Source organism: Heloderma suspectum, chromosome 5 (genome assembly GCF_057233095.1).
Source record: "Heloderma suspectum isolate Gila_16-S chromosome 5, 16-S_ref, whole genome shotgun sequence".
NCBI classification, from domain to species: Eukaryota; Metazoa; Chordata; class Lepidosauria; order Squamata; family Helodermatidae; genus Heloderma; species Heloderma suspectum.
This window is the reverse complement of record NC_139462.1, coordinates 206,321,639-206,343,696: the sequence shown is the minus strand read 5'-3', so window position 1 is coordinate 206,343,696 and position 22,058 is coordinate 206,321,639. Positions and strand designations below refer to the sequence as shown.

The window sequence follows — 22,058 nt, the reverse complement described above, 5'->3', positions numbered from 1 at the left end:
CTCCCATCATCCTTCACCATTAGCTATGCTGGCTAGTTAGGGCAGATGGGACTTGCAGTCCAGCAACATCTGGAGGGCCTCATGTTCCCCACCCCTGTATTAAATAAATATTTATTCACCACAAAGTGGCCTTTAGGAGGGAGAAGCAGAGAACAAGACGGGCAGGTACTTAACCCCTTTCCTGGCCACTAACCCCACCCCCACCCTGCCTCCTCCCAGCCGCTTTCACCCCATCTGATGTTGCAAAACACACAGCTGGAATCTCAACTGGGAGAAGAACAGATGGGAAGGAATGGGTCGGTGGGTGGGAATATGGTGGCTGGGGGTGGGTGGAAGAGTTTAGCATCCTTCTCCTCCTCTAATGATCTCCAGCAAATTGCCACCCCTCCCCACAAACCTTTGCAGTGGAGAAGCATGCCCAGAGTTTCCAGATGTGTGTTGGTAACCAAGCATTTAGTCCTGGATTACATTTAGGCAGAGACACAGGCACACACACAAATGGGAGTGTTTCATCTGCAAGAAATGGAAGCGTCAATTATGGCAAGAATTTGTGACATTTCTTGGGCTGGGGGTTCTAGGTTTCACCTGGGTGGGAGAGAGCTCACAAAATAAAGTGCTCCAGTAGAGCTGCAATCTTCTACCCACTTACCAGAGAGTGAGCACCATTGAACTCAATGGGACTTACTTCTGTGTTTAGGATTGTCTATAAGTTTGCAATGTGTGATGCAGATTGCATAGGAGAGATCTCTTCATCTTTCTGTTCTTAACTGGGTTCTTGATACCCCTTTCCCCTTATTAAAAGCCAATTACCACCTCTTTCACCTTATTTTTTGATGCTGGACTGGGTTTCCAATTCAACACAACCGAGTAGGTGTCCCTAGAACAGTGGTACACAACCTGGTGCCCTCCAGATGTTTTGGACCACAACTCTCACCAGCCCCAGCAAGCCTGCCAATGGCTAGGGGTGCTGAGAACGGTAATCCAAAACATCAGGATGGCACTGGGGTACCTACCGCTGCTCTAGTCCCATGCTGGCCCTGATTGTTCACTGGGTCCTGATAGGAGCCTAGACTAGGCCAGAAAGGGTAGAAGCAGTCAAGGAAAATTAGTTCAGATATTACTGGAACAAAAACCTTATTACTTGAATGAATTACAGAGCACAAACCCGAGAAAAGATGTTTGAGTTAGAAGGTGAAATATCACACAAGGGCCTGGTAAATAAAACTAGCTGGATCAATTTCTTTTCATCTCTCCCCCCGCCCGCACCCCCCCCCCGCTCTCTACTGTGATGCCCCATTCATCATCGAGTGTACAGCGCACAACAGTTTTCCAATGGAACTGAAGCACTTATGATAAAATGTTGCCAGCACCAGCTACATTATTATAAAAACAGCATCTAATTTATGGAGTTAGAATGCCAGTGCATTTCTTAACAATAAGTCACAACCGCCTAAGATGGGCTATAAAAAAGCAGAAGGTACAATGGCTTCCCCACTGCTTGCAGCATCATAGTAATCAACCCAAAATGTCCAACCATGAAAATTAACACGGATTAAATCCTACAGCCTGATCTAATCATGGCCTAAGATATGGTGATAAAATAGCACCTTTTCTAGGCAGGAGTTCAACAGTAAGTCCAACATTTTGGCAATTGAAAACGTAGAGAGCCTCTCAAAATGTACCAGGACTGTGGATGAGTGTTTTAGGTTTAATGACACATTTGAAAGGATGATGCTTCCTCTCTTTTTTTAAGTAAGAGTTTGTTTACAAAAAACTGGCTTACCATACTTGGATCAACTTTTCCAAGCTCTGGGCTGCATAACCATCATCTGGAGAGTTGAGAGCCACCAGTCCAATCACACTGTTGCCACTGTACTGGGGTTCATCCAAATTACATCCCAAGCTAGATTCTTTCTTACCTCTCTGCGGGTAGGAGTGGGGTGGGGCTATGGCTCAGTGGTATAGCTTTGCCTGTAGAAGGTCCCAGGTTCGATCCCAGGCATCTCCAGGTAGTGCTGGAATTGTTCTTAATATTGTATTTTAAATGTGATTTTAATATTTATATGTGAACTGCTTAGGGATTTTATTATATTAAGTGGTATAGAAATATCACAGGCAAGCAAACAATAGGAGGCTGTCATCATGCAGGCTACAATACAAGCATACAGAAGCAAATCCCTCAGCACACAGGGCTCTAGTTCCTGTTTTCCTCTCTCCCTGTGATAATGGGACACACCCTTGAATATGAGGACCCCCCAAAAAAACTTTCAACCCTTTTGCCACACCTCGTTTTCATATTTTATTGCAATATCATAACCAGGACTCATTTGTGGGATGGGAAAGAAAAATCTGCTGCATTTGGGACTAGATAACCCTCAGTTCCTCACTAGCTGGTAAATTCAGGGCTCAGCAGCCTAATGAAGCCATTCCCACAGTATAAAATACATCTGCTCATGCCCTGCTTGTGGGTCCCTGGTCAACAACTGGTTGGCCACTGTGTGAACAGAATCCTGGACTAGATGGACCCTTGGTCTGATCCAGCATGGCTCTTCTTACATTCTTATGTTCTTATCCATCAGCAAGGGCCTGGGTGTGCAAAAATAGGGCACTTCTTTATCAGCTTAGGTTGATATAGCAGCTGCGACCCTATCTGGGCAGAGACAGCCTGGTGACAGTGATCCACACTCTGGTAACCTCCCGGTTAGTTTACTGCAATGTGTTGTACATGTGGCTGCCTGCGAAGACAACTTAGAAATGCCAGTTAGCTCAAAACGGAGATGCTAGGCTACTGACTGGAACTGGATGACATGATCATGTGATGCCAGTGCATTGTCAGCTGCACTGGCGTTCAGCCCATTTCTGAACTCAATTCAAAGTTGACCTGTAAAACCCTAAACGACATGGTATCTAAAGGTTCCCATAGGATTGCCTTCCCTGATATAGACCTGTGCAATCATTAAGATCATCAGAGGAGGCCTTGCTGGTTGTACCGTGACCTGCAGACTGTCATCTCTGTGAAGGCGCCCACCTTATGAGATCCCTTGCCTCTGGTATTTGGGAGGCACCAACTGGGACATGCTTTAGGAGCCAGTTGGAGGGCCATCTCTTTCCCCAAGGCTTCCCTGCATGAGTGTGCTGCCCAGTCTGTTTAAGGATGGTACTGCGAATGCTTGGTTTTAATGTTTTTATAAATGCTCTATTTTAATGTATAGTCTCTGCAAACTGCTTAGATATATTTTATAAATATGGTAATAACAACTATTATGGTTATGATAATGAACATAAGGAGAGCCATGCTGGATCAGACCAAAGGTCTATCAAGTCCAGCATTCTGTTCGCACAGTGGCCAACCAGCTGCCCATGGGAAACCCATAAGCAGGACAGGAGTGCAACAGCACCCTCCCACCCAAGTTCCCCAGCAACTGGTGTATGTAGGCATACTGCCTCTGATACTGGAGATAGCACACAGCCATCTGTAGTAGCCATTGATAGCCTTCTCCTCCATTAATTTGTCTAACCCCCTTTAACGCCATCCAAATTGGTGGCCCTCACTACGTCTTGTGGTGGCAAGTGTGTGATAATGATGATGACAACGTCTCCTATATGTTCCTGCCTGGATCCTTAATTCATCTTCAGAAAGCCTCCTCTGGGTGCCCTCTCCAACTGAAATTAGCTGGGTAGCTACAACAGAGAGGGCCTTCTTGGTTGCAGCTCCCCATTTATGGAATGCCCCCCTGAATGAGGCACATCTGGCACCCACCATTATCTTTGCAGCACCTGGTGAAGATCTGTCTTTTCCCCCAGGGATTTTAGACATTAGATTTTATGGCTATTTTTATATATAGTTTTTCCTGAGCTGTTTTTTTTTTTGTATGGCATTTGATTGTTTTTATGTAATCTTCCAAGAGAACTTATGTTATTGGGCAGATTACAAATATAATACATAAACAAATGGGGGGGGGCAGTGAAGCATATTGCACAGAGTGCTAGGGCCAAAACAGACATTACTTTGTGTGTCTAGCTACATCTTCCCCCACCAGATATTAAGACCCCCCCCCGCCCCATGCTAGGGTCCCAATCTGGATTGGGGGGCCCTGTACCTACTCTAGAGTAAAAATGAAAAACAAAAAAAAGATATAGCTGCTAGCCCAGCCTGGCTGTGCTACACGCACGTTCAAAGTAAGGTGTTTTGGCCTCTACGCATGGACCAGAGAGACCTGTGCTCAAATTCCTCCTTAGCTGTGCAATTCCCTGGGCAACATTGAAGGATCAGGCCATCTGTCACAGGCCTTTGTGAGGACAACATGGGACAACCCCCTTTGGAGCTCCTTGGAGGCAGAATGAGATACAACTGTGATCAATAACAGCAAGGCAATCCTCTGCAAGACCCCTCAGCTTCCCTCAAGGGTGGTCTCAGCCTGGAAGAATACCTGAAAGAGCGGTGGATTGTTAATGAACCTAAGCTAGAACAGCATCAGCGGTGGCGTCCACCTCTCAGTTCCATCATGCTAGGTTTTTAAGAGGAAAAGAACAAGAAAAATGTTTTGGATCCAGTTTCCAGCTCCGCTGGCAGGTTGGGGATGACACGTCAAGTACTTTCACCATGTTATTGCCAGATTTTGGCAGGAACAGAGCAGCTAAATTATACCCTTAGGAAAAGCAGACAGATTTAACAGCCCTTGGTTTCCTGGCTCCTTGCCCAGAGTGCTTTCCCCTCGCTCGAAGGGCACTGCTCTGTCTCTACCAAGGCACCATGCAAAGTAACAGGAGAGCTAGCAAGTGCAAAGTCAACCTATGAGGTTTTACAAAATAAGGCCATCGCAAGCTGCTTGCTGTTCAGATAAGGCCCTGGACAAGCCTGGAATATATATTTCATTCAGATCAGTATTCCTGCAATCTGAGTGGCACTGAAAATCAGTTTGACAATTTTTTTTTCTCCCTTCCCAAAGAGATTTAAACAGACAAATGCATATCACTTAAGATGGGGGTAAGGGGCCAGAGCAGCAGGTGAGAATAGCATAGCCAGGGGCAACTGAGCGCAGCCCTCTTTCCTCCATGCTAGTTTACTCCATACAGCAGAGATGGGGAGCATCGAGCCCGCCAGCTTCCCTGGTCTCATCTCCGATCACTGATTAGAGACAAGGCCGTTTCCCTGCTCCCTCCCTGTGCTGCATTAAGGCTGAATCTACACCTGTGATCATACTGCAGTGATAACTATTGGTGCCCATTGGTGTCGTGTGCACCAATAATTACCATTGCAGTATGATAATGGTAAAACTGCTATGTGTAGATTCAGCCTAAGGCTTTTTGAAAGCCTCCAGTGGTTCCAATGGATTTCTCTCAATATCTAATTGCAGGAAGGACGGCATTTTTTCGGGGGGGTGGGTGGGTTACCTGCTGCAGAGGGGAGGGCTAATGCGCCCATCCCCAACACTGTGACCCCATAAAAAATGTGCCTCTCCCCATCTGTAATTAGACTTTTAAAAAGCCCCCATTGGTGCCAGTGAGGGCTTTTTTGGTCATACAGGGAGCTTTTGATGTGAGGGCGGGGTTATTAAAGAAAAAAGATCCCCCTCCCAGCCTGAAGTGGAACAGTTCAGAATTCTTCCATGTCCATCAATTTTTTAAATTCTGTGTAATGTGTTCGATGGCTGTCATTTGACATTATTGTGCCAACACCAACAACTCCCCAACTCTGTCTTAGGTTTCATCCTTGGAAACAGCAGAGATGGATCACCTGGACTGTACCAGTTCAAACAGCAAGTGAGGCCTGTCATGATGACACACTCCCCCATGATGCGGGAAGAGATTCCTACACACAGGAAAATTTAGATACTGGGGAGAAGGCTATGATAAGTCTTTCTCACCGGCATCTAGTTTTCTGTGTGTCTTTTTATTTTGAGTATACAGGAGCATGTGGGTCCCCATCTGCAGTTTGAAGTGGCAGAGCCCAGAAACAGGTTTACTTTCACATCTGCAGTCTCTGAGCACAAGTCCAAATCTGCCAACGCTCTAGGGGGGAAAGAATCTCCAGGAGCAAGGCCAGGAGGAGAAGCCAAAGAAAAAGAGAAAGACAGCACAAATTCGGAGAGAGGCTAGGCAGAGAGAAGAGTTGAATTGGGCAGGAGGTGCAGAAAGCTGAAGTCCACAGCGAATTGAAATGAACCAGCCAAATCTCTAACTGCAGGCCTCCGAGCAACTCAGTTCCCAGGCATATGATGCACTGCAGCAACTTTGTGGAAGCTTGGCAGGTCTGGGCCTGATCAGCACCTGGATGGGAGACTGTTTAGAGCAGGCTTCAACTCTCCAGATGGGTTTCAGTGCAACTCCCATAATTCCCAGTTGGCATGATGGCCATTGAATGCTGCCTGAGAACTATAAACACCCATAGTGTTGCAGATGTGTTGCACTACAACACATCTGGAGGGCACCAGACTGGGGAATGCTGGCTTAGAAACCCTCTATGTCAGGGATGGAGGCTATGTGGCCTTCCAGGTGGTGTTGGACTACAACTCCCATTATCCATCACTATTGGCTCTGCTGGCTAGCACTGATGGGGGTTGCAGTCTAACATCTAGAGGGCCAGATGTTCCCCACACCTGCTCTATGTATAGTACCTTTGAGTTCAGTGAAAGAAAGGAGTAAGAAATAAAGAAATAAATGTAAGAAATAAAAATATACAGAAAGTAAATAACTGGGATAACCTGATGAATTTAAGGGAAGGCATCAAAGACCCAAGCAGTGGTTCTCTTCATGTCAGGGAGAAGCCCCCCACCCACTCATCTACCAAGGAGATGATTTCATGTGAGAAACAGGGGCACCATACTGGCTCTGGGTGGTGCAGGTGCCCAATTCATGGGACGCATCACCCTCTCCCCTAGCAAGAGATGGGAAAGATCAAATTAAAATCAGGCACACAGGCTAGTGGGTGCAGCTGTGGCGTAGAGTTGTCTGCATGAAGAATCAAGTGCTCTCACTTCAACCACCTGAAAACAGGCATTCCCATAGGTGCAGAGCTGAACAGTTAACTGCAAACTTATTTTTAGAGAGATCTCTTTTCTCCTCTTTAAAATATACATTTATATAGTTTTTAAAACATCATTAACAATGCTGTGATCCTTGGACCAAAAAGCAAGACAATTGAATACTGGAGTCCTATAGTACTTTAAATGTAAAGTTATTGTGGCATAATAAAGCAGGATAAGCACGTTTTTACCTTGATTATCGAGATTTTCATTTTAAAATTATTCTCACAACAACCAAAGAGGCAAAAAAACTCAAGCAATGCAAGAGAGAGCTGTCACTCGCAGTGCAATGCAGAACACAAATGAATACAGAATTCCAAATGAACGCAAAATCCAAATGAGCTTAGTTGTAACTCAGTCTCAACTATTGGAGTATTCTGGCAAGATTTCCTGACTAGGGATTGGTCTAATTTATTAAGATTGTAGATGACTCTGTTGCTAAACCGGATCTCAAAAAAAGCAGATGAGGTGATAAACCTGGGTCATACCTACCACTTCTGACTGCAGGCTGGGCCTCACATTATTCCTTTCTCCAGTAGGTGCCCACACTGATGGGATCTTGCATTCATTTGATAGGAATTAGAATTTATTTGTGCTCAGGATAATATTGTGACACACCTACTGCTAATACTTGTATTGCTTGACCCTTTGGCTGTACTTCTCTCTGTGCTCAGTGAGTGAGTGAGTGTGTGTGTGTACACCTACACCCCCACCCCCACTTGACATAAGTGATCACTTGTGCTGTTTTGGCCTGCAGCTCCCATAATCCCTTACCACTGACTATGCTGGCTGGAGCTGATGGGGATTGTAATCCTAAGCATCTGGAGAGAACCCTTCCTGGGCTGGGGAAGCCTGATTTAAAGCATATGTTGAAGTGGGATCTGGACTATGAAAATTACGTCATAATACGTCCGTTAGTTTTTAAGGAAGCCACAAGATTCTCTGCTGGTTTTGCTGCAACAAACCAATACTGCTGCCTTTCAAGGACTTGTCACTATGGAAGTACATACTGCATTATCTTGACAGAAATCTGTACTTCCTGAAATTGTAGTGCTGTGCACTGCATGTACCAAAAGGGCACTCTTTGTATACAAGACAAGCTGGTGTTAACCCATTTTGAGGAACATTTTTAATCAGTAACCTGAGACAATCTTCCCATAGCAAACAATTACTGGTTTTCATATAGCACATCCAGGTACCCAGGATAAAAATACTTGGTCCAGAATTTAAACTCAGTCTAATAGGTATACATGTCATGGAAGAACAGCTCATAATTTCGAGTTGTTTCCTTTTAACTATAGACCAATGACATTTATTGACATCTTTAGACAGCATTTGATGTCAAAACATTTTTAAAGATGGTGGGTTTGTGGGCCAGCCAATCCCACTTGATTCAGTGAATATGCTTTGATTGCATTTGATTTGGTCAGGTTAAGAACAGCATCTGAAGAGATCATGTCACTTAGCAACAATGGCTTGAAGGTTTTCTCTCTGTAAAGCTCTTAAATCCTACTGAAGTGCTTTCCTGAATTTGCAAGATATAATACTGTATACTGTATCTCTGACAGTTCAAAACTGGGGCGGGTTGGGGGGAGAGAAGGTCTTTCAAGAGTGTTGGAATAGTTCCAAAATAAATCAAACTGTAACAGAGATATGGCTATGCATCCTTTGTTGAAATAAATTGAATTAGGTGCCATAAAAGTTAGGTTTCAAGAATTTATAAGCAATTCCTTGGAAAATTTGACATTGCCCAGAGCCAGCCAAGATCTAGGCAGGTGATCCATGGACTGAATCTGCACACCAGAGCAATTGTATCTGTCTCCCATTGCCTTAGCAAAGTTTAATCTTTGTGATAAATTTTGCTTTCATTTTCATAAAGGAAGGAAGCCATGAGACTTGAAGTAGAGCAAACCCATTGAAATCAGTGGGACTTAAGTTGACTAACTTCAGTCCCAATGATTTCAATGGGTCTAAGGCAGTGCCAATCTTCCTCTTGAAAGAAACTTTCAAGGAAGATATCCACTCCTCAGCTCCACCTCTCCCACAAATGACAACCAATCACCTGATCCCATGTGCCCCACACCTGTGAAACCCTTTGTGCTAGACAGCGTCACAGAACCTGAACATGTGTGGGGGTTCAGATGTCTAGACAATAGAAGGGCCCCCGAGAATACAGAAATTGCTCCATATACATGTGCAGCTGGCACCATTCTCTAATGAGCTGGGAACTCTCAGTTTATAATAGGGTATCTTTATTGCTTCCACAGAACACTTCTTTTCATGAAAAGAGAGTGGTAAGAAGTTGCTGTGCACAAGGCTTTGGATCATGTGTACCAATATTATCTTTATCAAGGAATACACTTCTCTGAATCAGCTGCTGCTTCTTTGTCACAGCACAGCGCAAATATTTCCTAAGGTTACTTGTGAAAGTAGATCTTATGGAAGCAGTTATTTATTGCAGACTGCATTGATTAGAATAAGGACACATCCATGCATTGCTAAGAGTTTATTCTGAAGCTTTGCTTTAAGTCTTTGTCACAAAAATCAGTTTATGTTTGCAACAAGTTATTAGAAATTGAGATGGTTTTTCTTAATTTTCTACTATTATAAAAGTAGAGCAGAGGAGACCGTTCTGAGCCATCGTCAAAAAGCAGACCAATCTTTTTGTATATAAACTGTACACAAAAAAACAAGGCACTATACATTTTTGGGATATCGAAGTTAGATTCGCAGAGTTTACCAAGAAACCCGTGTGATAATGCTTTGTTCCGTTTAGCACCTGAAGCAGCACTGAGACCAATTCATTGCCTATTAAAAAGAGAAACCATTCAGAATGCTAGAGAGAGAGAGAGAGAGAGAGAGAGAGGGAGCGTGCGCACGTGTGCACATATCGGTGGTTTAACTAGTCCAGAACAAGCAACCACACTGTCCAGCTACTTTCCTGAAACTTTCTTGACGGAAGTCTTGAAAGTGAATAATACACATTGCATTGTTAAATACATCCTTGTCCTATGTGTTTCATATAAATATAAATTCTTTTTGAAAATCCACAGTTTTAACAAAATAACACTTTACAAAGGGAACTTCTTCAAAACCCAAATGGCAAATAGTGTATGTAGCCAAAAGTTCGGTTACAGCAGCAGTCTGAAAAACTACTAAAAGTACAAAGAAAGTCATGATTCATAAACATTACATACCCTTCGAGCCCTCTCCCTACAAAGTAAGAGTTTGCCAAAGAGTTCTCTCACACATTTACAGTATTACATGATTTTATAATAGACTTTAGTTTGCTTCGTGAAAACAGATGTGCACCAGTTTATCCTGCTGCTGCTCATCCAAGAGGTGTTGAAAATGACGACAGATCCCACTCCAGCGTTAGCCCTTGATTACTACCATCATGCTATTTAGAAAAGCCCTTTTGCCTTTTTGAGGTTCACCTGTTTCCAGGAAGGCAGTGAATTATATTCTTCCCTTGTCATCTGTAACGCAGACTGAAATAAAACAGAAGGAATAGGCCAACGATTATTAAAGAGGAAGCATTAAAACTGTATGAAAGACAAAGTGATGCAAAGTAGAGAGACAGCCGTGAGCTATTTCTTCCTGTTTACCTCGAAGTCCTCATCTGAAAGGTAGATTTCCAGATTTAGTGGATCCACTCCCTCAGGGAGGGGCCTCGCTAAGAGATCGGCTAGCGGGTAGAGCTTTTTGCACAGTTTGGCCAGCACATCCTCTACGAGAATTATCTGATTAGAAGCTTCAGCATCCTAGAAAGAAGAAATTCAAGAGAGGCCATTTAGGGGGGGGGGGGAGCCTAAATGAAACAACTTGCTAGGTTTGAGTACTTCAGCTGGTCAGAACGTGGCAGCTAGCCCATAAGTCTAAGAGTCTAGGATTCAGCCAAAAGTTCTCTATGGAGAGTTGAAGGGATGAACCTGCCCTCGATCCCCGGCTCACCTTGTTTTGCCACAACTGCCTGTTGTGCGGCAGGGACACTGCTTCCAGTGCTCCTTTTGCGGCTGGCAGCCACCCTCTCCCCCCACCCTCACGATTCCCCTTGGGATGATGCTACAGGCTGACACAGCATCATTCCAAGGTGAGCATCACCACTGCCAAAGCCTTCATTTCACTGGCCACATTTGGATGCAATGCTGGCTTATAACTGGCCTGTACTGTCTGGCTGCCTTCTCCCAATGCATCACAGATAACACCACTGGGGAGAAAGTCCCGACAAAGTAAACAGCCAAAGGGGTAGCCAGCCCAGGCCATGCACTCCAGCAGGCATCGTGAGCGTGCCTACATTGCTCTGCTTACACTGATGCATGCTGGTGCCGCCACATTGCCGCTTTGCTTACACTGATGCATGCTGGTGCCGCTTTTTCTGTTGTGGCACCCCGGCTCTGGAATGAGCTCCCTAGTGAGGTTCACCTGGCGCCTACATTGTACTCCTTTTGGCGCCAGGTGAAGACCTTTTTATTTTCCCAGGCATTTTAGCTTTCTAAATTTTTATCTTTGCTGTTTTAAATCTGTATTTTAAACTCCTGTACTGCTGCTAGGTTTTATTGTGGTTGTATTGTTATATTGTGGTTTTAATGTTCTATATATTTTAAATTGTTTTATTGTGTGTTGTTTGGTTTTAATTTTTGTGAACCGCCCAGAGAGCTTCGGCTATTGGGCGGTATAGAAATGAAATAAATAAATAAATAAATAAATTGCAGCATGTGTTCAAGAGGGCACCAGACGGAGTGGTGAGCAAGCAGAAGCGAAGTACTGGAAGGCAGAGCTGGGTTCACCACGTGCAGCCTGCCCTGCACTTCCTAAGCTAGCCAGCTGCCCTCAGGTCCCGTGGAGGACACTGTCCTGTTACCAGCACTGAAGTAAGATACAACTGCCCATCCGGTTGGCTTCTGCACGTGGAATGGGACCATCTTGTCCTTTGGCTCAGGCAGCAAAATGTTGCGGGGAGACCTTATTCTCCCATATGAACCTGCCCAGCTTTTGAAACCAGCAGCAGAGTCTCTTCTTGGTGCGCCCCTGTCTTACGAGGTAAGGTGGGTGTCGAGGGCCTTTTTAATGGGGACACCCTATTCACGGAGTGCCCTGCCCAGATGGCTGGGGGAGCCACTTACACTAGCATCATGAAAGCATCCGCTTAAAACTCTTTTGTTCACCAAGGCTTCTAATGTGCCTGATCTCACCTGATCTTGAAAGCTAAGCAGAGTCAGCCCTGGTTAGTACTTGGATGGGAGACCGCCTGGGAATCAGGCTTCCTGCATGGAGCAGGGGGTTGGACTCGATGGTCTTGTAGGCCCCTTCCAACCCTGTGATTCTGTGATTCTAATGGCAAATCCACATTCTGCCATTGTATTAGTTTCTGCAGTATGATAGCTAACGTTTGTGTTGTATGATACTATTTGTTTTACCGCTGCTTCTGTTTCCCTTTTCTATTTGCTTGAATAAGTTAAGAGGGGTAGAGTTTTTTGGTCATTTTAAAAATCGTTATTAACTGTTTTGCTATGAAGTGGAAAAGTGACCATAGAAATATTTAAATAAAGTTTTAAATTTAAGTTTTCCACAGTAAATCCACATTCTAGCTCCCTGCCTTATCCAAGTACCGAAATTGGTTTACTTTGAGACTTCTGGCTCATCTCATCCTGAAGGCTTAGTGGTGAGTAACAACACATTAAAATATGGTCAAGTGGAAAGTGGCCCAATAAGAAGTAGACTGTGACCCCATTAGCGCCAACAACAACAGGCATTCCAAAGGTACCATTCATCCAAAGAGCTCTGACCAGTTTTTACAGATAATATAACTGTCCAAAAAGTGACTCACCCAGGGAAAGATGTTGAGTGGGATTCACTCAGGCAATGGATCTTTCCTTTCCCCTCCTCCCCCCTGCACTCCCAAAAAGCCTCTTCAAAGGTTGCAGGACCTACTGAACACTCAGGATTGTGTCATATGGGCTGTAATGGGAGGGGGAAGTCAGCTGAAATTGGGTGAAGGAATCATGCGCTCATGCAAGTTCTCAGTTTCAGGAACTCCCTTCTCACTGCAGCTTTGTAAGCCAGAACCCATCATGGCTGGTAGGTCCACCCTGATCCTCTGGAGAAGCTTTTAAAGAAGGTACAGGGGTCTTTGGGTGGGAGGTGAGGGAAAACACTGGATTCCACCCTTTAATTATGAAAAGAACTTTCCACATTGTCGTCTGAAGCTTTATGTTAATTTTGCATTTCTAATCAAAGCAATATGCTGTATTTTGAAAAGGAAGCTGGAACTATTGCAAACTCTGGTATATCACAAAGCCAGGACAGCAGGTTTCTGAAAAAGTAGCTGCTACTCCAGTGCCCAATCAGCTCCTTTTGTCAAGAGAACACATCTTTTAGCTAGATTTCTCCATTATTGAAAACATTTCCTTGAGCTCTGGAAATTTTATACGTAAGAAAACCTCAGTCAGAATCCAACCTTGCCTATTGTTTTAAACCACCCCTCCTCCAAGATGTTTCCTATTCAGGTTAATGCCCTGGATATTAGTGCTTCCCAGCATGATGCACCTGCATTTCCAACAGTGCATAGAAAACTGAGGAAGGTGATGAGAAAGGTTCATTTACCATTTCAGTGATCTCAGCAATATCTTCCCTGTGTTCCCAGCTAGGAAACATATTGGTGAACGTCAGAGGCTCAAGACCAGCATGAATTAGGTAAGATTTAGGAGGTTTCTTCACATTCTTTCCTACACATAAAAAGAAAATATTAATACTCCAAATAACTAAGAATAACCTTCCTTCACCCCCTCTCCTTTTTGTGAATTACTCACTACTGAAAAAAAACAAACCTTTTTGTTGTAAACCTTTCTCTCAAAATGCTCGTAACAGATATAACCCTAAACAGCCTAGGACCAGGTTATCTTGAGGATGGATAACCTTAGCCTATACAAATCTGTCTGAGCACTAAGGCCAGAAAGCAGGGCCTCTGAAGCTGATCTATCTTTACTGATATTCATTTGATGGGCACCAGGGACAGGGCCTTCTCAGTGGTGGCACCACAGTTGTGGAATTCCCTCCCTGGGGAGATCCAACAAGCTCTCTTTCCCCATTTTTAGACAGGCCTTGAACCTCTTTTTATTCCTGCTGTTTGAATGAAATTTGTTTTTATTCTGCTTTTAGTGCTGCTACTGCATGTTTATTTGGCACGTTTCATCTGATTTTATATCAGCATATATTTATAATTGTAAATTGATTGGGCTACTTTGGTAAGAAGCAAGATATAAATAATTTGAAATATGTAAAAGTAGTTGTTTTACATAGCAAAGCAGAACACTAGTTGACAGAGGCCAGTACTACCTACTTTGACTTGTGGAGTCCTTAAAGAGAGCTTTAACTGCTTCAGACAGCTTCAGACAGAAGGCATACGATACATCAACTATGTGGAAGCTATGTAGGTCAGGGTAAGAGCTCATCTGGGGGATCCTATGTATGCCACCTTGAGGCTCTTGAAAGAAAACTGGGGTATAAATGTAATACATATATAAAATGTTAAGGACTGGACTGTCCTACTCCAGCTACCGCCAAGACAAAGGTTTGTATCCACTGCACTTAGTTGCAGACAATGTTTTCTAAGCATTCTATATGGATGCCTGACCTTCACAGCGTAGGAAAAGCTCCCTGCAGAAACTAGTGGTGCTAACATCAGCTAAATAGACTGCAAAACAGATTGCTGGAGAAATCCATGTTTCATCACAGACTCCCCCTCATAAAATCTTCCAACATCAGGCAAGCATCAAACGCTCATTTTGTTCCAAAATGACTAGTCTGACATTTGTCAGGATGTCTTTTTAAATACAGATGTTCGAACATTACATTAGCGTAAGCAGCCGCTAGTAACTACAATTCAGTTTAATCTCCTGATGTGCATTTTAAAGTACACTGGTGTCCCACCTACATCTGTGGAAGTTGCTTGAATTTGCCACCAACTATTTGACACAAAGCCAAACTCAGCAAATAGGCAAGCCTGAAGAGGCTGCTGCCTTTCCCTCTCCACAGCTCTCCTATTCTCCTTTAGGGTATGAAGTTCTGCAGGGTGTTCACCACACAGGCTCTGCACCATTGGATCTCTGCCAGGGAGGGCGGGGGGCCACTGCAAACACACCATTTGCTATTGCTGCCCCTAAGTGCAGTACTTTACCTTTCTCCCATGTAAGAGGATTGTTTCGCTTTCCCCGCAAGTGTGAACTAAATGGGTAAAACTCAGCCAGTGCTGGCTCCAGGTTTCGAAGGGCCCTCAGTGGGCCCCACATCCACCTTGCTGCCAGCTGCTGCTGTTCCTCACCCCCATTGCCTGCTCACTTGCTAGGGACAGAGCTGGCTGCTGCTGCTCCTTTCCCCCCTCCTCTTCCTCACCACCACCACTGTTCATTGCACACCCCATCTTGGCCAATGGGAAGGAACAGGTGGGCAAGTTAAGAGAAGTGGCAGAAGAGGCCAGGAGGACTTGGCAGCAGCCCCCTGTGAAGCTGTGGGTCTTGACAAGTGCCTGACCATGCCAATCCCAGACGTCGACCCTACAGTCACATTACTGGGGTGAGGTCCAAGTGGTCTTCCTGCCCCTACAGACCCCAATTACTGAAAGTCAAACCTGCTCCCATTTGCATGACTACACCCCCTCATCAGCATCGCCCAATCCTAGGCCCTGTTTGGGTGATGCTACGGTCACGCAGAACGCTTGCAGCTGGCTTTGATAAAACTCAGCTTTCACTCAGCCTGGATTAGCTCCTCCTATCAACAACACAGATTCAAGTCTGTAACTAGAGGAGCAATCTTGAAGAGAAAGCAACTATCAGGCATAATCTTTTAAAGACAAGAATCTAAGTTCAGTCAAATGCAAAACATACACATGGGTTCAAGAACAGTGCAGGAAAAACAACTTAAGGCAAGACTTGTTAAAAGCAAGAGAAAGACAAAAACACATCAAGAATACAGTGCATTATCTAAATCTGCATCTGTTGAAACAAATGATGAATTCTAAGTGACAGCTGTTAACACCAACTGTGGGATGATTCCCTTAACAGAAAAAGCAATCACCCATAATGCCTATTTAAACCAAGAGATAGCATTCTTTAACAAATGTGGCACTCTCTCTCTCATTATGTCTTGCCTCACACTATTTTTTTTAAAGTAAATCAATCTATGTTTTGTGTCTGACGTGAGGTTAAAGAAGCAGAATCTTAGTGGACACTCTCACTTTTACTTTATGGGTCACTATATTTAAACAGAGGAATTTTAGGAGACTCTTAGAACTAGTCTAAACACAGTTAGGGCTACTGTTGTTATTACAAGGTTCCAGGTTCATGCAGAGAATCCACTTGTTAAATGCAACAGGCTGGAGGGGAATAATCTTTTACTGGAGCCCACCTCAGTGGGCCTCAGAAGTATGGGGAATGCCCACCAGCCAGCTGAATTCTCCTCAGAGGAGATGAGAGACAAGGTTGGAGAACTTTGTCTTAGAGCAACAGACCATGAAAGTGAGTAAAAGCAGAAGGTCACCACAAGGCCTAGTGTGTGCCCCTGAATAATTTGGGAGACCTGGCTTTTAAATCCCTCCTCATCCTTAAGTAAGCCACAGGCATCCAGCCTCAGTTTGTTAATGCTTGGTAACTAGCCTCAAAAAGAGGTATTGTGTGCAAGACACGTTGTGTGCAAGACTAAAACACCATCATTCAAGTGATAGAGAAATTGATGATGATAGCAACCATCTTTGCCATCCTAGCATCAAACTGCACTTCAGCCTGAATCAATGTCTTGGATATACTAGCTGGAAGCCTATTGTGATAGCTGGGGCTATCTACAAGGATGTAACTCAACATTACACGAAATGTGGCGCTCCTGCCCAAAACAGCATCCCCATATCTGGTTCTCCCCTCCCTCGTAATATATAGGATGAATGAGTGAATCCTTTATTTATGGTCAACCGACCACCAGCAAAAGATACAAAAGTACATAACAATAAAATATATTGATCCACATCATAGAATTAAGTCACAGTGCCATAAGGGATCTAGTTAAAATAGCAATGTTCACAAATTTAGCAACTCGCTCGGTGATTAATCTGTTGGATCCTTCGAGTAAGATACACATAAGAGATTCTACAGACCGACCTGGAAAAGATTGAGTAATAGGAAGTATCAGGGCATCTCTGACCCTGATAGTAACAGCAATTAAACAAAACATGTAATCCACTACAACACTGTTACAGGGGCAACACTTGTCATTTATCAGTGTTCTGGAATATCTTCCAGCTAAGAGTTCAGAGGGTAAAACATTCAGCTGGGCCAAAGAGAATGCTTTCCTATATTTAGGGATAATATATAGTAAACTTACCCCATGTTCTGAAGTAAATCCTCTGTGTGTTTCCCTGTCCCTGCTCCACATCACGGTGAGGATAGGGAAAGACACCACGGAATGAAAGGCAGGGAAATTCCTGCACAGGACTGCCTTTTTGCACCCCACTGTCCACTCTTTCTCTGGGCTGCAAAAGGATCCTCTCATGGCAAGAAGCATGCACTTCACTGGAGAAGCCCATGTCACAAATGTTTATTTGTTATTACCTTTGCAGTACTGGAGGACAGTCTCCATGGCACATTTTCTGTCTGAAGCCCATCGGATTCGGGCTGATCCTGCTATTTTGTTTTCCACAGGCCACCAGCCTTGCCAGAGGTACACTTCGTGGTGATTGTCGACAAGGAAGAGGGCTGCACAAGTTAAATAAAAGAGTCAAATGACACCGCTGTTCTACACACTGTATACCTTTTTGGTGGGGGCGGTGAAGTATCCTCTTCGTTCACTCCAAGTAGTCTTCATAAACACCCTGGTGCAGAGCAGAATACTACACATTTTGGAGATCATAAATCTGGAAGTGCAGAGCGTGGGGGTTACTTTTCTAACAAATACGCTACGGCAGCAATGTCAGTGGAGGACCGTGCTAGTGGAGCTTTGGTGCTGGTGGAATGGATGGACGGGTTAGCTAAAGACAACTTTATGACATCATGGGGTCCTTCAAGACCATGCAGCCTTGGTCATCTCAGGCAAGGAAAAGGGGGCATAACAGGCCCTGCACTGACCAGGTCACGAAGACATTTCCTGTTTCATTATGTGCTTCTACCATTTGGGCAGGCAACCTGGTGCTCTCCAGATATTTTGGACTACAACTCCCACAAGCCCCAGCCAGCATGACCAATGATCAGGGATTATGGGAGTTGTAGTCTAAAACATCTGGAGAGCACCAGTTTGCCCATCCCTGTTCTACCGTCTGGAAATGAGTTGGGGGAAGAGAATTGCCTTTCAATATCGTAGTCAAAGCAGAACATTAATCTTCCCTCAGACATTTGCGTGGTCCGGTGTCTAACACCTTGGTCTTGAGTCTAATTCTCACCTCTGAAATGGACGCAGGACCTGGTTCGCATCATCGCTGCAGCCCATCGTGGCTTGTTAAAGCCATGGTGGTCTGCAGGGCGTGCTGGTGCACGCCAGGCAGTTCTTGAATATTCAAGCTGCAGCTGTGGCTCGTTGTGTTGTCCAAACCTGGGTGGCAGTGCCCTAGAACAGGCCATGGATTATGCAAGGGTTATTTTTTTTGCAATTATCATTTTATTTTGCAAAAAATGGCAACCGCCAAGCTTGATGAGGCCGCCAGGGTGTGCAGGCTGCTCGCTGAGCACAGGAGAGGCTCAAGTGTGGTCAGGGGACCAGCGAGCAGGGGCAGGGGCTGGGTGAGCACCCGCAGAACCCGGATGGGAGTGGGTTCACACATCCCTATTCACACTATGTCTGGATAAACATGTCTTTCTAGAGGCCAGGAGCTTCTTAGGTGTTTCATATGCAAAATGTCAAATTGCTATGAGTATTGTACATTACTACATTCACTTACCTGGCTGGGGAGCTGTATAGAGGTCTTCCTGCAGGAAGGGCATAGAATTCACCACAGAGGGATCTCTTGCTGGATATATGTATTCAGTGGCTGAGAATTCCCCTGACGAACTACCAAGGATGAATAGGCGGGGTGTGAAATTAAACTTCCCAGGATCTTTTAAAGAAGAGCAACAAAAGTAGTTCCGTTAGCATCTTAGAAACCAACACATTTTAGATTTCAAATTTTGCTTTGCATAAGTATTGTGAATAATGAATAAAGCCAACAGGTGACTTTGTTACATAAGATGAATAACAGGGTATGTATCTGCTGATATTTCCTGTTGACTCTTGAGAACAGACAACATTTCATGACATTTTCTTGCCAATGAGTTAACATTACTCAGAGTTTTCCTATGATTTTAGACAAGGACTTTCTCCAGTGAGGTATATTAGATTTTAGCATTTTGGGTTATCGAATGGAGTCCCACAGAAGAACCGAGCAACACCATACCTTGCAACATACAATCGTAGGCTTTCCGGTCTCTCCTTCCTAAGGCATCCCAGAATCCCAATGGCTCTGACCCTTCATCACATTCATGTATTGTCACCTTGCTACTACTGTGCAATCCTGCTTCCAACGGACATCTGAAATGTAATATTCATCCATCAGCGTTGCTGTGAGCGTTGCAAATTTGTGGTGTGGCACAATTCATACCAAGACTGACTTTGCGCACCGTCACTTTGCCAAATGAGACCCATGCTGAGCAATAACCACTTGCCAACTCTCTTAATTTATATTTCCTCTTCATCAATGGTTCTCATCAATCTGTATCCTTATGCCTGCATGAATTGGGCATCAGCTTAGCCATGGATTCTGTGTCGTTTTCCCAACTTAAGAACAAAAAAGCAGCCATGCTGGACCGTCCGAAGGTCCACCTAGCTTAGTGTCCTGCTTCTCACAGTGGCCATCCTGGTGCATCTGCACAGCCCACCATCAGGGCATGAAAGAAGCAGCCTTCTCCTGCTGTTGCTCCAAAGCAGCTAGAATTAAGGGCATACTGCTTCTCAGCACAGACGCCCCATATAGCCCAGGCATGGGGAATTTCAGGCTGGGGCCAAATCCAGCCCTCCGGAGTTCCCCGGAAGGACATTCCCCCTTCTCCTGGCCCCACCTCCAACCACCAATGGCTTCGTGGTTTGCTGGCTTTTGTGCTGCTGTTTCTCCGTTCTAAAAGGTTGACATGCCTCTCCTAAGGCTTAGTTACCATCTGTAAGAGCTTTAAGCTATAATATGCTGGTATTTTGTGTATTTTTGGCATTATCCCTTTGCCACCACCTACCACTGGAATGTGCTCTCTTGTGGCAGTGAATTCCATAAATTAATTATGGGTTGTGTGAAGATGTACTTAGAATCATAGAATAGTAGGGCTGGAAGGGGCCTACAAGACCATTGAGTCCAACACCCCGCTCAATGCAGGAATCCAAGTCAGAATTTCTTTCTTGTCTTTCATTTGTCCAGAAACTGCTATTGCACTCACGTCCTAGTTGTGGCTTTCCCACAGTCACATGGTTGGCCACTGTGTGAACAGAATCCTGGACTAGATGGACCTTTGGTCTGATCCAGCATGGCTCTTATGTTGTTATGCACAGCCAATCAATTTCAATGGATGACTCCGAGTTTTCTTTTTATGAGAGAGGGCGAGAAAAGCTTCATTTTATCCATATTGTCCATACCATATATAATGTGCAATTATAAAGCAAATGCAGTGTAGTTGTTAGAGTGTTAAACTAGAACCTGGAAGACCCAGGTTCAAATTCCCAGGCAGCCACAAAGCCCTGAGGAATCTCAAGCCAGTCACCAGCCTAACCTAGCTTGAAGAGCAGTTGCGAGGATAAAACAGGAGGAAGAATCACGTATGCCACCTTGAACTCCTTGGAGGAAAGGCAGGATAGAAATGTAATTTATATGATAGGAAGGGTGGAGTAAAATGAAACGATTTTCATTTATTTTTAATATGAATTTTTATTTTTTTAAAAAATAAGGTTTTCTTATATCATGTATGCTGCTTTGGGGAAATACTGATATTTTGATAGGTAGCTTAGAAATCTCTTACATGAATAAAATAAACAACAATATTATTTTTAATAAACCTCTGCCATACCCCCACTTAGTCATTTTTCATCCACTCTCAGTGCTCTTACATAAGAGTTCCAGACAAAAGGTAGACAGACCATACAAATAACTAGAAAATAATAGCTTTGCTACTTACTGTTCTTTTATTTTGTTGGCTGCTGTCCTTCCTACTTCTTTGGTGTGCGGTTGGGCTTTGCAGCCATGCCACAAGTAAATGAGGGCTTTGTTAATGTTGAGAACAATCATTGAAGTTCTGGATCTCAGGCTACTACAGTGGCAGGCTACCTCAAGCAAGTTTCCTTCAAGAGAAACTTCCCCTCGTACACAGTACAGTCGCCAATCACCTGCAGTGGGAATTGACAACACAGATTCATTACACAATTACCAAGACTGCTTCCAAGTTAAGCTGCCCACTTGAGCTGGATAAGCTAAAACTAGCTTGAGAGGCTTGAGGGTCAAGGCTTGTGAGTGACTGGTGTGCTGAATCACTACTCACAACACCTGCAGTCCTCATCTTGACTGTGCCTGTGCTGATCCTGAGTGCTGACTATCAGAACAGCACAAGTGGCATCACTTCACTTGTGCTACAAACACAGCAGTTATCACTCCACTCTCCCTCCTATCCCATGCTACTTGTTACTCTGTCTCACCCCCTCATTCTTGCTATGCTGCTGGAGAAGGGATGCTGAATTGTGGTACAGAATTAGTTAACATCGCAGCCACATACCGGTGGCCTGGAGCACCCATTACCAGCTCCGGTTGGTATGCCAACTGTGCCCATTCCTGGACAGCAATAGCCTAGCCATGGTGTTCCATGCACTGGCAACCTCATGATCAGACTACTGCAATGCTCTTTATGTAGGGCTGCCCTTGTGCGTGGTTCAGAAGCTGCAGCTAGTGCAGAATGCAGCAGTTACAATGCTCCCTGGGACACCCAGCTATGCTCACTTAACATCTGTGATAAAAAACTGCACTGGCTGCCTATTAGCTACTGAGCCATG

The 22,058-nt window shown here is 44.4% G+C and overlaps 1 protein-coding gene across 2 annotated transcripts in view; it reads right to left on the bottom strand.

Moving 5' to 3' along the window:
* Window positions 1–9,518: 9,518 nt before the first annotated feature.
* Window positions 9,519–22,058, bottom strand: part of SVIL (supervillin) — a 209,655-nt gene continuing 197,115 nt past the window's right edge. For both annotated transcript variants that reach the window (XM_084859163.1, XM_084859164.1), the window contains 7 exons: window positions 21,194–21,401; window positions 19,435–19,568; window positions 18,943–19,098; window positions 17,624–17,767; window positions 13,632–13,753; window positions 10,634–10,789; window positions 9,519–10,516 (listed from right to left, as the gene is read on the bottom strand). In XM_084859163.1, the coding sequence (XP_084715289.1) occupies window positions 10,430–10,516; window positions 10,634–10,789; window positions 13,632–13,753; window positions 17,624–17,767; window positions 18,943–19,098; window positions 19,435–19,568; window positions 21,194–21,401 (1,007 nt within the window). In that variant the 3' untranslated portion in view covers window positions 9,519–10,429. The remainder of the gene's footprint in view (window positions 10,517–10,633; window positions 10,790–13,631; window positions 13,754–17,623; window positions 17,768–18,942; window positions 19,099–19,434; window positions 19,569–21,193; window positions 21,402–22,058) is intronic.